The 17723-nt window shown below is 38.3% G+C and overlaps 1 protein-coding gene across 9 annotated transcripts in view; it reads left to right on the forward strand.

The window, feature by feature from the left end:
* The window catches only part of RUFY3 (RUN and FYVE domain containing 3), an 83642-nt gene extending 65919 nt beyond the window's left edge, over positions 1–17723 (forward strand). For 3 of the 9 annotated variants that reach the window (XM_081248736.1, XM_081248738.1, XM_081248741.1), the window contains exons 9-18: positions 28–120; positions 1481–1564; positions 3724–3891; positions 4401–4498; positions 8571–8690; positions 9806–9905; positions 11000–11064; positions 13591–13618; positions 14385–14453; positions 16300–17723. In XM_081248736.1, coding sequence (XP_081104862.1) covers positions 28–120; positions 1481–1564; positions 3724–3891; positions 4401–4498; positions 8571–8690; positions 9806–9905; positions 11000–11064; positions 13591–13618; positions 14385–14453; positions 16300–16443 — 969 coding nt within the window. In that variant the 3' untranslated portion in view covers positions 16444–17723. The other 6 variants (XM_081248742.1, XM_081248743.1, XM_081248737.1 and 3 more) reach the window with 5 other exon arrangements.

Below are 17723 nucleotides of genomic sequence, written 5' to 3' on the forward strand. Positions count from 1 at the left end.
AGATTATTTTTAAAATTTTATCAACAGCTTGCAGTTGCAAACAACAGGATTATTACCTTGCAAGAAGATATGGAACGAGTTAAAGAGGAAAGCTCCTACATATTGGAATCTAATCGGAAGGTTAATCTTGCTGGATTTATGAAATATTCCCAGAGAGTATGTCATATGTCATGGGGGGGCTGCCTCCAGAGGACCACTTGGTAGCTGTGAGCATTTGCATATGTTAAGTGCACCATTTTCACTGAGGCTCCAGGCACAATTGAGTGAATGGCAAAGGTTATGGGAGGGTTATGTCCCTTCTCCTACAGACACTCCTTGGCTTCACTGCCACCTACATCTGTTTAGAGACTTCAATAAACAGTCTAATTCGATGTCTTGTTTTTATGTACTAATGATTTGTACTATATTTAAATGTTCTATTATATTAAATATACCATTATTTTTAGACCATGTTACTGTTTTGTAAAAAGTGTTTATCTGATATCACTGGGAAAGAGTTACCATATAAATGATTTTTCTAGATAACTCAATCCCTTAAAGTATAGGGTTGGTTCCATAACATCTTATGGAAAAGCCCAAACGACCTTTTTGGCCAACCCAATACCAAACTTTTTATATATGTCTAAACAGATATTTTGCGAACCTTTTGTATATTGTACAGTTCTAAGCCTTCTTAAGTGGAGGATGTAATTGAACACATTTAGCCCTTTATGATGACTGAGTATCATAATTATCAACATTGGCAATTCTGTACTGAGTTATAATGGTGCTACTTTGGTGGGGGTCGGCTATTGAAATTGATAGAGCTTCTAGCTCCTGAGCTTAAATATTCCCAGATTACTGTGGGTGGTTTTTTCTGCCTTTTATTTCACTGGCATCTCTTGCTTCTTACTGCTGTTAGCATTACTCTGTCTAGAAAGGTCTCCCTACTCATCCTCATGCTTCTAACCTGCTGTGAATCCAGAAATCCAGTTATTAACATTGTTCTTAAAGAGTAAGCACCTAGGCTCTGAGTGGGGACCGACATGAGTAACATGTTTGCCTTTAATGCATGGACTTTGTACAAACAACTGTGACTACTCAGCATTTTCTGATGAGCTACTCATGTTTAGCTCTGATCTCTCTGTATGGGTGGAGACACCAGATGTGAGATCTCTGGAGTAGGACTACATTCCTGTTTGAACCTTTGGCCCAATTTATAGTTTACAGTAAATGCTATTTTGTTTTCAGAGGCTGATTTTTAAGACTTCTACCACTTGGTTTGGTAAACTATCTTAGGACTTTAAACAAAATGGCAAGAAATTCCCAATTTGGCTTAAGAATACTTACTTAAACTTCTTCAGTTTCTTTGTTGTCTTCGTTCATTATCATACATGTTTAGGTATGATCATTTCCCTTACTAAATAGCAGTGCTAGTGTCCACTAACTGTATAAATTCTTTAAATCCTTAAATATCTACTATTTTATTTATCTTTTCAAGGGCCCTAAGCCAGACAGAACTTCAGAAGGGCAAGCACTGAGTGAAGCAAGGAAGCACTTAAAGGAGGAGACACAACTACGACTGGTAAACTTTGCTTAGGTCCTAATAGTTCAGGAACACGTTAAAACCCCTACCTAGGGGTTTTACCTCACAGATCAAGGAGTATCAGTAGTGTGCTAGCAAATTTTATGGATCCTATAAAATAGTTTCTCATTCTTTTAACCCATATTCCCTACAGTGCTTCCTCAGCCCTTTTTCTGAGCATTCTCAACAGCCAATGGAATTTTACCGATCTTAATTTTTAATTTATTTTTGCTTTTATAGTTTGTGTTGTGAAAACATTAGGTATATAGAACCTACTTTTTTCTTTTCTTCATTCATTCATTCATTCATTCATTTATTTATTTATTTATTTATTTATTTATTTATTTATTTATTCATTCATTCATTTATTTATTTATTTATTTTTGGCTGTGTTGGGTCTTCATTGCTGTGCGCGGGCTTTCTCTAGTTGCAGCAAGCAGGGGCTACTCTTCGTGGCGGTGCTCAGGCTCTAGGTGCGCAGGCTTCAGTAGTTGTGGCTCGTGGGCTCTAGAGCGCAGGCTCAGTAGTTGTAGCTCACGGGCTTAGTTGCAGAACGTACCTTTTAAACTATGCTATCTCCCCTCTTGCTTCAGTCCTCACCCTGGCAAAGATATGTCTCCTTGGATTGGGCAGCTCCTCTTCTCCTTAAGAATCATTAATTTAGAATCGTGCGCTTTTATTTTTAGTTGTTCTTTCTGAATTTATTCTTGTTCTTATACATAAACAGAAAAATGTACATCAGTATTAGTCTTAAGATATTTTTAGAAATTAAAATATATATACATATATAAAAGGATGTATAATAAGGACTAATACTCTTATAATAGATTTTATCCAAATATTAGTATATTAAGCACACCCGTGGTATTGGTACATTAACTCTTCCTGTAATTTAGATAGTATGACAACCAAATAATCCCCCTCCAATAATCTCTCTAACAGTAGGGAGAAGCCTAAAAATAAGGGGTGATCTGATTTGTAGTCTGTTATCACAAACAGTGTATAGAACAGAATTTCAGGTTATTTTATAATGTTACTTTAACAATGTTATTTAACAACCTTGAAATATTTATCATTTTCCTTCTATGTGTTTGTGGATTTGATCTCAAAATACTTTCCATAAGGAAGTTCCTAGAAATAAGGTATGTCAGCATTTTAAGAAGCAGTCTGATTTGTCTTCTGTCATGCTAACCATGTACAGAAGAGTGCCTCAGTTAAGTGGCAAGTGAAAAAATTTTACATAAAATTTTCCTTATTCTCGTACCACATTAAGATAAATGTTCATTAAAAGAGAAAGAAACCAAGCGAGTAGGCAAGGTTCTGAATGTGCCCTGGGCACAGCATGGATGCAGAAGAACCTCAGGTCTTTGTACCTCTGATCATCCAAATAATGTTGCAGTAATAATAATGGTTAAAACAAAAATAAGTCTCATGATAAATGAATAGAAAAATTCAGTTAGCCACTATATTTAAAATAGATAACCAACATGGACCTACTGTATAGCACAGGGAACACTGCTCAATATTCTGTAATAACATAAATGGGAAAAGAATTTGAAAAAGGATAACGTGTATACGTATAACTGAATCACTTTGCTGTACACCTGAAACCAACACAACACTGTTAATCAACTATACTCCAATATGAAATAAAAATTTTTTAAAAAATGAAAAAACTCAGTTAGCCATATTGACCATTCCCTGTAACTGAGATGTTACCTTGGGGACCCAAAGTATCTTTTGGGTTCCTTGGGCTCTTGAAAATATCAACAGCCTCCAAATGAAGAGAATTCCAACTGCTTCACTTTGTGCTGGCTGCTGTAACACTTAATATATATTTCTATAATAAGATATGACATTGGTTGTCTTTTAATATCTAATGAAGTGACTCAAGTATGTGTGTATTTTAGATATATTAGATAGCACTATGTTTGGCCTATGGAGTTTTTCAGATTCGTAAATTATTGAGTAAATCGTACTATAATTATCCTAATTATTATTATTCTTTTTGTTAATGTCTCTGTATTGAATGATAGCTTATAGCTGTTTTGCCAGACTTCAGACCTGAGAGTTTTGGTCTACCTTGTCCTGTGGCATTTTGTGGTTTGCACTTAGTTTTGGAAAGAGAGAATAAGTAATTTGTTTTCCTTTGGGGGCAGGATGTTGAAAAAGAACTGGAGATCCAGATCAGCATGAGACAGGAGATGGAACTGGCTATGAAGATGCTGGAGAAGGATGTCTGTGAGAAGCAGGATGCCTTGGTGTCTCTGCGGCAGCAGCTGGATGATCTCAGGGCTCTTAAGCATGAACTTGCCTTTAAGTTGCAGGTAGGCTCACTGGCTCTCTAAAATCCCAGGGCTTCCCTCTGCCCCTCTTCTTCTCTAGAATCACACTTTAAATATAAGAAGCAAGAGTCACATCTCATTTTGAGGCTAGCTACCAATAAACCACTTTAGGAATTGGTCTATCCTAGGATCCTGTATTGCTGTTCTGGAAAGTCATGGCCACTTTTCACGTTGTAACTGGGCAAGAGGGTCTTTTTTATCCTATAAGATAATTTCTACTCTCCAGCCTAACTTGCCAACTGAGTTATATAGATAAATTGATGTACTTTCCAATGTTGATTTTTGAGACAAAACTGCATATAACAATATTAATCTTAAATGTTGCTTCTTGCTTTTCCTACATTTGATAATTAACTGATACGCAAATACATGAGCATTTCTATTTCTCTAGTTCCCGCTTACCATTAGGTTCAAAAGGTATGTGTGATTTGTTTCAGGATTTTATGTTATATGCAAACATAAACATCACTCATAATTCTTTTCCATAACAGAGTTCAGACTTAGGAGTAAAACAGAAAAGTGAACTAAACAGTCGCTTGGAAGAGAAGACTAATCAGATGGCTGCTACCATTAAACAACTTGAACAAAGGTAAAAGTGCTGTTTCTTTAGTGAAACACTTAGGGTGTTCAGTCCTGGACGTGAAGAGAATGCGCTATGCATTTGGCAGGGAGTATGTGGGAATCTCCCAGCTTAACACCAGGCATGCAAGTAGAAAGAAAGCCAGTTAAATTTTGTGTCTTTTAAAGATGTCACTAAAAACCATTTTAGTGTCATGTGGTAGAGGAGGCATACTTACAAGGCTGAAAGGACTTTTAAATCTGTTTGTGATTCTGTTACTGTTCATCACTCAAGTCTTTGAAGACTTTGGTGCTAGGTGATGGAGGGGTACTGAGGGCCCTTCTAATAACTGTAAACCCTTTCCCTCCTCTCTCATCTCCTTTTTCTCTCTGCTTTCTCCCTGAATAGTACTATAGCTTCTACTGTCACATCCCACCCACAACTCTTAGATCTGTCGGTCTCCCGCTCTGTCCTCAATCTGGAGACCAGTCTTGCATTTTCATCCCCTGACCAGCTATTTCCCACCAGTACCTACAATTCAATCTGCCCAAAGTACATCTTCTCCCTACGCTACTCTTTTCTCTTGCTGTCTGAAGCCACCATGTTCTTCCTGATGACTCAGCTGCCCAGAGAAATGGCTAAGGCTTGAAGATTGAATGAGCCGCGGCACCCATGGTCATTAAGCGTTGCCAGCCTGTGTTGCTACCTGTTAACACCCACTGATCACCCTTCTTGCCCCTGAGCAAAACTAAACTACTTACTGGACATGCTTCCCATTTCCCCCATCCATGTCTTGCCTAATAGTTTCACCAATTAGAAATGCCCTTTGTCTTCCCACTTCCTTGTTCTTCAGATACATTTTTTATGTTCAGGCTTCAATGCCACCTACCCAAAGCTTCCTCTAACACTTCTTCCCAGCTAAAAGTAAACTGCGAATTTGTACTAGTTGGAATTCCCATAGCCTTATATCCATACCTATCCATACTGCTTATGGCACTTCTGACTTTGTCTTACCTTATAAGCCTTTATATACGTATCTTCTGATGAGAGTGTGAGTTCCTTGACGTTAGTTAACTAATCCTTTTAGTTCCCTTGTTGGATCTGTCACAGTGCCTTGTATGTCCAAGGCATTCATTTAGTAAATGCATGGATGAAAGGGTGAATGGATGGCTTCTTTTATTCAGATGGTTCTTGACCTGAGTGGGTCCTGAACAGCACTGCATATTATTGTTGAATCAAAAGTTAATTGCATATTAATAAATAAGCTTGAAAACTCTGGTTTAGCTGATTTGAAATGAAAAAGTATCAGTCTATCTCGGAAGTTATCTAAATGCTTGCTCATAGCAGTTATATGTTTATGATTTAACAAATCAATTTTAGTGTTCATAAGCTGTGTTTTTGAAATGTGTCAGATTATTTTTCAGTGGATTTTTGGCTTGTCATTTAAAGCAGACATAACTAAAATAATGACTTACCTCTTCAAGTATTATTAAGCTGACTTATTCTCTTGCTATTTTTGTCTTTCCTATTTATTCATTTTCTCATTCCCCTTTCACTCTCATTTTTATTTTTATTGTATTAATATAGTGAGAAGGATTTGGTGAAACAGGCAAAGACCTTAAATAGTGCAGCAAATAAACTGATCCCAAAACATCATTAGGCATTTTACAGCTGGTCACCTCGCAAGTTGGATACCACAGCTTAATTGTAAAAGGAAGAAATTTGAAAGTTATTGCATTTATGCTCTGATTCTACATAAAATGTCACCATACATTGAATTTGCTGGACTTTAAAAAAAAACATTTGATATATGTAGGCTGTGTTTTCTTCTTCTTTATTTTCTCCCCAGAGTTAGAAAATTGAGTATAAGTTCTCAATTAAATACCAAATAAACTTTGAGAAATTACTTCTGAGTTGACCAATAAATAAACACACCATTAAAAAACATCCTAGGGAATTGAAGCTCTGTACATATATGACTGATGCCTTTACAGTCCAGTCCCCAACAATACCAGTTTCTAGGTGCGATGTCTGTGTCATTGAGCCTGTTCTGCCGTTGCGATGTAATGAACTAGAGGTGACTGCCACATGGTCTTGGACTCTTCTAGAGTAGTTCTGTGTCTCTTAGGCCGTGACCCCTTTTCACTTTTGTTATCTAGATTTAATCCCCAAGCCAAGGATAAGTACTTAGTATTCCACTACAGTTCTACTCTCAGTAACCAAGATTGCTTGCAACTATTTTGCCTTAGTGACTTTGGTGGGGGGCAGTGGGGTGAGGGCGGGGAACAGCATCCTTACATTTCTTTAAAGTCATAGAGATAAAGTTAGTGATTAGGTAACTTATGATAATAACATAATAATGTGGAAGCTTGGGAAAACCCTCCTAATATTTGTCATCTTCTACCTCTGCCATTTTCCTGCAATTCCACTTCCTATTTAGGTAGCTCAGAGAGAACAATTTTAATAAAAACACATCTCTCCTATTAAAAAAAAATATGCTACATGTTTTTCACATCTATCCTGCTTTTCCTTTTGGAGTAAAGACAACAAGGCACAGACATGAGTGATGGTTTCCTGCCTCTTGTTCCTTGCTGGCAACGTTTACTTAAGAGTTTCTGTTACTTTTTGTTCAGATGGGAATTTGCTTAAGTTTCTAGGAGAATAACAATCTATTAGAAAACCATTTCAGATTAGGAAATAGACAAATGATGAACTTATATTCATTATTATTATTTAGTCTAAAAATAAAGGTTCCCAGTAGGTATTCATAAATAATAATCAGCAGGGCTTCTTTTTCTAAGTGACCACAGATCTGACCCTTCCTAGGTGTTACATTGTAATAATCCTATAAATACTTTGATTTTTTTTTAAAAATGACTTTTGATTTGGGGGAACAGGTGTTAGTTACATAAACCTTTATTACTTCAAAAAGTCTTGGCAACATTTTTGTTTTTCTGTTTTTTCTCATTCTAGTAGATTTGCAGCATTTCAGCTGCTTAAGTGGGGACAAAGATAACCCCTTTGCTCCCAGCTCTTGAAATTCTTTACTGTCTTCTTGGAAAAAACAGAATTAAGAGAGTAAGATAGATTTCATGTGTGTTTTTATAGGTCCTTGCAGACTTGAACCAAGGTCAAGTCAAAGAGCCTATGACCAACCTCATGGAAGAGCCTATGCTTTGAACTTAGTTTATTTCTTATAATTTTGCACCTCTTCTTACCTTCATCAACCTTTTGTGGTGATGAGTTGCCTTTTCTATGAGCATTTGGAAGGAGTGCTCAAACACCAAAATAAAACATTTTAAAGACTATACATAGTAGCATAGTAGCATGCTCCAAATTCTATTACAGAGAGCCCCGGATATTTCACCTTAGAACATGCTTCTTTATAGGTGCAAAGTTATAGGATATTTGGGAGAAAACATTCATAATCTTCCAGAGAATATGGTCAGGAATCTTACACAGGCCCAGTGCTGAATTGTTTGTCCACTCACACACCAGTTGGTAGAAATGGAAAAGGAAAGAGATAGCCAAACTCTAACAAAGGCTTTTCATTATGTTAAAAACCCGAAGCCTGGGTAAAGGTTGATGTATAGTGTCCAGTGATTTAATATAATTTGTGGTTTAGGGAAGGGACCAGGAAAATGTTCTAATTCCACATATAAGAAGCTAGTTGCCCATTTGCAAGTTCCAGTTATGAGTGTAAAACAGAAATATAAAGTACCAAACCTATTAGGAAATAAAAACAAAAAGTGGATTTAACTTTAATTACTATGTACTTGAGGTTGGCTTTGGATATGGATTTTCTAAAAAGTGATGTTTTATTGTTTATCATCTAATGGCTGTAAACTGTAGTACTAGAATAAAAAAAAATGGAAAATCAACTCTTCCTCTGCCTGGTTCACCTTCATCTTGCTTTTTTTTAAGAATTTGTTTCTTCTCCATCTTTTCTCCCCCCATAATTTCTTCCCATGTCCTACAAAGTTTATTTTCCTCTCTCTGTCTCTTCATACCCTTGGGTTGTTTTATTTTGTGTTTTGAACTTGGTCTTCCTCCCCACCATGGCTTGTGTTTTTTATCACAAGTTCATATGGCTCACATCCAGATTGCGCCAGGCTGAGCGAGGCCGCCAGTCTGCTGAATTGGACAACCGGCTCTTCAAGCAGGACTTCGGAGACAAGATCAACAGTCTGCAGCTGGAAGTGGAGGAACTCACCAGGCAGCGGTGAAGAAAGGGTGGCTTTAGCGGCCAGGGTGGTCATGGGAAGTACTAAGGCCAGACAGCAAGAGAGGGGCGGTCTCCTGATCAAGCTATGTCTGTTTTGTCCTGCCATGTCCTTTCTCCAGAATTAGAATTCAGAAAGTTTCACATACATAAGCATTCCCAAAATCTCGTCAACATCTTTTGCCATCAAAGAATTAGGAAATTAGAACCCAAGATCCCAGGTAAATAGGATGGAGTAAGAGAATTAATAGCCAACACAACACTAATAACAACAGGATTTCCTGAATTCTTACTGTGTGCCAAATACTTTACTAAGCACTTCATATGCATTCTCTCCTAACATCTTCCCATCGACCCTATTTGTAGGTGATCTTATTACCCCCACCTTCAGAGGAAATTGAGGCTCAGTGGGGTTAAGTTGTCCAAATTCACACAGTTAAGCTAATAGGTAGCAACACTAATTTAAAAGCGAATTTCTCCGACTCCAAGCCCTTAACCATTCTTTACTGTCTCTCAAATGAGACTCAACTCTGTACCTAAGGCACTAAGGCACTTCAAACAAATAGAACTTTGCTGTTGGATATAAAAGCACACAGTTACTAAGGATACTAGTGGTTGAGGGTGTAACTGGGGATTAACTGCACAACTGTGAAGAGAGAGCAGCTAATTCGTATGTAATGGGACTACAGTGTTAGTGCTTTCATACTGTATCTTGCTGAAAATTTAGAAATACTGTCTTTCAATTATAGTAAATCTTACTAGTTGTCATTCAGTTGACCACAACTTTTCATTAAGAGTTAGTATTAAATGTTGCTATTCGGAGCCGTGACCCTCAGGCACTGGGAGATCCGAAAGTGCATTCTTAATCATCCAAGGAAGATTAAACATGTCAAATGTATTTCAGTGTTACTGGTTTGATTGTATTGTATTTTAGTACTTTAAAACCTGGTTGTCCATATATATATACCATATATATATCATATATAATAAATATTTTTTATTAATCAAGTATTAAAATTTAATTACTGAACTCTAAGAAAAGGGTTTGGCATTCTTTAGAAGATAGGAGTACAGAAATCCAAATTTTTATCGTTTTTCTCTCCCACCTATCCCAGGAACCAGCTTGAGTTAGAACTACAACAGGAAAGAGAAAGAAGGTTACAAAACAACAGGAGCATCCCAGGAAAGGGTTCCCAGAAGCCAGAACCTGAAACGGTAATATTTGTTATTCCCATGTTTACTTACTTAATTTTTAGAGTCTACCTTGATGGGCCGGACAGTTTTCTCTTATGGAACACATGCTTAATTGCTATGGCCTTGAGTACGTAGGTGGCAGGCGAGAGCTGGAGTAAACACATGGAGGCTTGATTCTGAGTCTGCCCCTGGGACACTCTAACTTGAATTCATTTGGAAAAGGGGATTAATGACCATAATTCCCAGTGACCATCTTATTCCTTTCAGTTTGTTAAGTAAGATTATTTTAGTATCTAATATTTTTAATAATACGGTATAGTCATCAAGTCCCCCCAAAACTGCCCAGGCAGGGCTTATCAGCATTGGTAGAAATGCAGTTTGGAATTTTCCATTGGTCCTTCAGAGTAGAAATCTCCTCGAGTTGTATAGGCTATAGAAGTTGTCATGATACTGAGGCAACTACTTGACTGAGCGTCTAGAGGATTACACAGTCTGCTGGATATGGCCATGCTCGGTTTCACTAGCTGTCCAGAGCTCAGCTGGGGGTTTGTGTGTGTGTATGTTTTTGTTTCTTTTTTTTTTCCTAAGAAGTAACTGATACCTTGAAGCCACTTTGTAGGTAAATAGGATACATTCTGAATTTCATTTGAGTCTCAAGCATTAAAGAAAATATCTACTCTGAAAATCATTTGTTGCAAACCCTATCAGAATCATTTGTTAAGAAACTATTTGGAACAAAGAATGATGGAAAATATCTCGAAAGTTAAACTCCTTACCTAATTAAAAAAAAAAGAGCTTCCCTGGTGGCGCAGTGGTTGAGAGTCCACCTGCCGATGCAGGGGACGCGGGTTCGTGCCCTGGTCCGGGAAGATCCCACATGCCGCGCAGCGGCTAGGCCCGTGAGCCATGGCCGCTGAGCCTGCGCGTCCGGAGCCTGTGCTCTGCAACGGGAGAGGCCACAACAGTGAGAGGCCCGCGTACTGCAAAAAAAAAAAAAAAAAAAAAGCTGCTCAGCCTTATACCCAAGCTAAGACAATATAGAAGAAAATGTCTGCAGCATCATCATTGTTTAGCGGTCTGAATAATTAATAAATTGGGCTGTTTTCTTTTGGCAGGATGGGAAGCACAAAATTCAAGAGGAAAATGTTAAACTAAAAAAGCCCCTGGAAGAAAGCCACAGGTGTTTATTAATAAAGTATTAATTAAGATATAAAGCTATTTTGGGGTTGTGGGAAAAAGGGAGCTTTTGATATACACTGGCAATGACACAGACCAGACACTGACTTGTAATATTAATATTTCAGAAAGACATTTTGAAGGGGGAGTGAATAAATAACAAGCCAGATAACACATATTAAACCAAACCCATTTAGTCCATTCCAGAAGAAAGAAAGAAAGGTGATCAAGCTGTCCTCTGATTCTTCCCTGGTTAATCCCCAAACTATCACTTAAAAGATTATGTCTAATATAATCTTTACTGGATCAGTAGGACAAGTAAATGAAGCACAAACCATAGCATTTCCTAGGTTCTTAAATGTCCTTGGGCACGACTTGTTTCCACCTAAGTGCTAAGTAAAAGGCAGCTATGTTTCAAATAAATACTGTAATTTCCCTTACTTTTTTTCTCTCAAGGAGTAAAACAGTTTTGCTTTATTCCTTTTTCTTAACTCTTCATCTCATTTCCCCGCAATGAAGAACATGGGATCATTCCAAGGAAGTTGACTTTTAACAATTATTTTAACAACAAAACATTATATACTGCCACTGTATTAAAAAATGAAGAAGGTCCAACTATGTGACATTCTGGAAAAGGCAAAACCATGGAGACTGATTGCCAGGGCTTAGAGGATGTGGATGGATGAATCGGATTTTGTAGGGCAGTGAGAATACTCTGTATGACACTATAATGATAGATACATGTCATTATACATTTGTCCAAACCCACAGAATGTAAAACACCAAGAGTGAACAAACCCTAAGGTAAACTATGACTTATGATGTGTCAGTTTAGGTTCAATGACTGTAACATCAGGTACCACTCGGGTGTGGAACGTTGATAATGGCGGGAGGGTGTCAGGTCCAACAGAATATATGAGAAATCTGTGTCCTTTCTGCTCAGCTTTGCTGTGAACCTAACACTGCTCTAAAAATTAAAGTCTATTATTAATGACAACAAAAATAGATTATTATCAAGGAAAGATACCATAGAGGGATTTTGAGAGACCTATACAGTATACATTTTTGGCAGCTGTACCTGTCCAGCCTTTAGTGCCTTAAGAAGGAGATAGGGTGTCATCTGGAGCAAAACTAGCTGCTGGGGAAGATACATCACACAGTCCAACAGTAGGCTGATTTTGCAGGTACTTAGCCTAAACAGCTCTTCCTTACCTCCAAGGCCAGAATGATTCCAGTACCTTTAAGTTTACTCCCAAAGAGAACATGGTCTGATCCAGGACCAGCCTTATTAAACTACAGTCCATCTAACATTATAGATCAGCATGGGCCATGGGAAGGAATTAGACCACAAAATTAACCAGGGCTCAAAAGGGCCTTTCAGAGTCAGCCTCGTTCCAGACTAAAATCAAGTCATTTACATTCAAGAGGGTCTTACATGCCAGGTTCTGATTTTAGGCCCTGGGAATACAAGACAATACAGTCATCCCTCGGTACTCAGGGTGCCAGGAGCCCCTTCAGATACCAAAATCCATGGATGCTCAAGTCCCTTACATAAAATGGCCTAGTACAATGAATATAATGGGCTCTCTGTATCTGTGGGTTGCTCATCTGGGGATTTAACCAACCACAGATGCGGAACCTGATGATAGGGAGGGACAAGTGTACTACCTTATATTTGTATTGTGCTCTGCAGCTTAAAAAGTGTGTCACATTCATTATCTCCTTACAAATTTAATTCTCCTTACAAAAGTTTAATCATCCATTCCTACTTCACAGGTGAGAAAATTGAGGCCCACGGAGAGGCCCAAGTTGCCTCTCCTGGTCATGTCTTCTGTTTTTAAGCCCTTTGTCTCTGCACTATATAATAGCTGCTTCCAGGGCCTATCCTGGCCAGAACTGCAATCCTAAAACATACCGAGGTTTCCTGGGATTGTGGTCCAAGGAACAGCCGAAAACCTGGTAACACTGATGGTCACACTGCCACTCAACCAAAGAGAATTGGAACCATTGTAGATCTGTGGTCCATTTTTCCCAGAGCTGAGGCTTTGCTGAGGAAGAGGCTTTGCTCCTCCTCTTGTATAAGTTCTGTTCCAAGTTGGGAAGATCGGGGTTAGCTCAGCTTGAAGCAATATTTCAATCTGAATGGGTACGTGGGAGAAGGGACTAATACATGACATATGATAATGGGTAGGTTTCCATAATATTGGATAGGAAAAAAGCTATTAAAATGTATGGCCTTGGCCATTGACGTTTTGCAGGTTGGGAAACATAGCCACTATTTTCCTGGTAGTAAAAAGGAAACAAAATGTAACTCCAATCTATTTTTAAACGGGAATCTACTAGCATAATGTAGGATCATATTCTAGTAATAGATTTAACAACCAAAATTTCCTCTCCTTGGAGGTCAACACTAATAATTACTTTGGTCTCAGCAACATAAAAGAACCATGGTATTGCTTTCTCTGTGCTTTTGAAATGATAAAAAGGAAATATGTTGCTATTAGTTACTGTTTTTACTTTCCCATTGTAGGCTGCAGTCTCACCCTGTGAATGAACAGGTAACTGAGTCTCCTGTTCTAAGACATCTTGTATAAATAGTTGGCTGGACCGTGCCTAGCTGTAAACAAGGCAGCAAGGGAGGTAGATGAATGCATATAGGCCTCTGCTTCCCATCCTTTTAATAATATCCTAAACAAACATGCATTTGGCTGAAATGCTCACAAGAAGTAGCACAGTTTGGAGCGATTTACTAAGTAAACAGCAGCTCTTAATTTCCTACCTGAGATTCTCTTTGACATACCACGGGACCTGAGAGCTCACTGTACCTCCCTTTCCCTTAGTCTTCCCTTATATAGAATGAAGAGAAAAAATACTTCTTGATCACTTAGAAATAACCAAACATTTACAAATATAGTGGTAGATGACAACTCCATGAGAAAGCTGATAAATGCTACTATGTCTGAGTCACTGCTGTCATCTATCTATTAGGATATAATGATGCCTACTCCCTCCATTCTTGGTGATAGAATAAGACAAAAGGGATGGGGCTTTCTTTTTTCAGCTTTTTACATTTATATACATGAATTTTCTTTATATAGATAAAATCACATGTTACTTTATTATAAAAATTAAAAGAGCACCAAGGATAATGATAGGATTATCAGAGTTGTATTTAAGGTGGTGAGACTATATGTAATTTGTTTTTCTAGTTTCCAGATAGCCTATAGTGTGATTATATTAATTTTGTAACTAAAAAGTGCATATTCTGAAAATACTGGTCTTTCCGGGGCTAAGGGAAACTAACTGGCTCAATGTGTGGTTTAGGATCAGCCGCTGCCCTCCGAAAAGCCACAGATGTGTCAGCTGTGCCAGGAAGACTGCAGCCTAACAAAGGTAACAGTAGCGAGAAATGAACAGGTTCTTCACAGGGACGCCCACTGCACCACCAGCCGCTTCTCACAACAGGGACTTCGCTGTATAGAGTGCAGAGAGTGGGGAGAAAAGCAAAAGGAGCAAGCATTTAGTGTGTACCTATTTTTTTTCAGTCCTATTGTCATGTTAGTAAGTCCCCATTAAAATATTAAATACAAATTAACTATATAAGTAATTTAAAACAAACAAATTTATAAGTAAATATTTATTGAGTGCCTACTATGCGGAATGTACTATTCCATGTGCCGGAGAAAGAGTAATGAACAAAATGTAGACCGAGTCCCAAGTCCTTGTTCTTGTTAAGCTTGTATCCCTTGGGCCATCATTTTATAAAAAGAACCTTGGGCTCAGAGGTGTCAAGTGCATTATCCCAGTTACTGAAAGCCCAGATGCAACCTGACTCTGGCTCCAAAGTCTGTACTCCTTCCAGTACTCCATCCTGCTTAGAACAGAGAAGACAGATTGGGGTGGGGTGGGGGGGTGGGGGTGTTCTTTGGTTCTTTGAATTATTTGGGGAAACAGCCTCTGAGGGAAATGAGCTCTTTCTCCACCAAATCACTTGTTCTCCCCTTGGATCCTCAAGGGTCTCTGCCTAAACCCCTACCCAGCTTGTTATCCTAGAGTCAGCAGGGTGAAGGAAGCATGCAGGAAAAGTGTCTTTGACAGCCATAGCTGTGCCTTGTTCACAGTAGGATCCCCCAGCACCTAATATGGTACCCAGTTCATAGTAGATGCTCAAGAAATGTTATGGACAAGTGAATGTCAGAAACAAGTGCTTAGAAGAGAAGGAAACGTGCCCAAATTCTGGGTTACAACCTGCGTGCCACCATTTGTGATCCTGCTAAATTTTAACAAGCAAAATCGTAGTATGACCTAGTCTTAAATTAGCAGAAGCAGATAAAGACAAACTGCCTTTATGGAATTGGAAGTTGTAATTAGAGAAATGTGTTCCCAAACAGAAGAAGCTGCTAATCTAATTCTGGCTTTTCTTTTCCAAGCCATGCAAACTAACTGCAATATGTCAGAGGAAGATTCCTCCCAGGCTTTCAAATAAAAATGACCCCCCTACCTCTGCTGCACCCTCAGGAAGATGAATTGTTTGGGGAAAAGTAGCATTATTTATGGGGGAAATCATTCTTCACAGCCTTTAAATAGGGACCCTTGGAGCTATGTGTGCACCAACCTATCACAGCTTTGCCAGTGGCACTGCCATAATGACCCACATGCTATCCCACAGTTTAGCCACTAAAGACTCAAAATGCTTAATAAAGAGACTAACTTCCCAATAAAAAGGATGCAGGAAGCTGTGCTCCTGCTGCACTGATAACCCCAAAGGATGTGCTTGTAGAGCATCACAGGAAAGCATTGAGCACATCAGTGTATTAGAAATTATACTTTCAGTTCATGCTCAGCAAAGTTTTTAATCTTACGTCAGTTACCCAACCCTACCCATGGCTAGGTCACTGCCTGCCTTATTTGAAGTATGCTTGGGTAATTGCAAACTAATTTTAGAATTAGCCCACCTAAAGGTGAATATAAATGAAAGTATGTATTCTAAAGATAAATAATTATTATAGCATCTATTATTTGCATTCTGTGGAAATGCTTCTCTTCATTTAGATCTAAGAACTAGACTGTATGCTTCTTTGTAGACAGATTGTTTAGTTAGATACTGTGTGGCACACAGCACACATTCAGCCAGTATTTTATTAGACATTGAGCATCTATCATATTTGGCCTCTTATATCCCATGCATCCTTATGCCCTGCTCTTCTGTTACCCACCTGACCTCCCCCTCTCCTTGTAGAATGTGTGTAAGAACTGCAGAGGAACCTTCTGTAATGCCTGCTCAACAAACGAACTGCCTCTTCCTTCAAGTATCAAGCCTGAGCAAGTTTGCAATCCCTGTCATGAGCACCTGATGAAACAATATTCCAGCAGCCCACTGTAAGACTGGAGGCTGAGATCTGGACCAAAATGTCTCTACCTGTGTTAGATGTCAGGATCCCCTAGAGCCCAGGCTTTAGAATCAACTCAAGAATTGACAGGAATGATTTAAATAAACCAGGTCCAGGGAGAAAAGGCAGTGGTTGGCAGTGCTGGAATTTTGCTCATTTTCTCTAATGACTGTATGAATAAAAGTTACTCAGTTGAGCCTCTCTCTGCTAAATCTAAACAACCCCACTTCGGAGCATTTGGCAGGGCTGTTCATTTTTATGAATAGTGATACTACTACTGGGGTGGATGTTATAGGAGAGAGGGTCCTTGGCGGATAAGAATAAAAAGAAAACGATCATCCCTCTTACATTTTCAGATTCAAGAGGAAAAGATAATTGTTAACTGAGATTGAAATGACAGATGTTACATATTTTCCCAGATGCTGCTAGACACAAACATTATTTCTTCTTTACCCCCACTAACTACCTCTTCTTTAAAGTATCTCTACCAAACTGTGAACCCAAACTCAGGGAAAAGAAATTAAAGAGTAATATAAATTTTGAATGTACTTAAAACTATTATAATATATTATAGTTTTAGGACCAGAATTTTCTAGTTCTGGCCTACATGTGTTTTCATTATCAGAATGAGGAGGAAGAACATTTGCTGTTTTTCCACTTAGTGACTTCAAAACTAAATATCTGCCCTTTTCAGAATCCCCTACTACACAACAAGTCAGCTCTTCCCCACTCCCTCTTTCCTCTCAGTCATGGAAATTATAAGGGGTTTTAAAGATAGCGTTTGACTTTTGCAAGTAGGAAGTATTGAAGCAAAGCTATGTCAGGTGTAAAGTAAAACAAATTTAATTTGTCTTGGCTGAGAATAATTAGCTTAGAATATTTATTAAATTCTTTTGTGAATAAGAGATCCCTTATTCCAGGCTCAGATTCAGAACTGGTAGGCAGGTTTCTTGGAAAGTAAGATACTTCAACATCTCTTAGTAACAAACCCTTTGGGGAAAAAGAGGGAAGTGCATTCAGCAGGGGAAGGAAAAGAAATGGTTTATGCTCTTTTGATTATGTTACATGTGTCTAGATTGTTTGATTCCAGTTAAGACCTAAGAAGATATGATTCTGTAAGTGGCTTAGAATTATGGGGTGCAAACATCCTGGAACCATGATATTTGATAAATTCTGTCTCCTGAAAAGGGTTACAGCCCAGAAAAAGAGTTGTTATTCCAGAGGTCTGACCTGTTACTTGGTGAAGCTGAGTTTTAAGAGTACTAGGAAAAAA

The sequence above is a fragment of the Mesoplodon bidens genome, assembly GCF_964165515.1.
Source record: "Mesoplodon bidens genome assembly, chromosome: 1".
Classification (NCBI taxonomy): Eukaryota; Metazoa; Chordata; class Mammalia; order Artiodactyla; family Ziphiidae; genus Mesoplodon; species Mesoplodon bidens.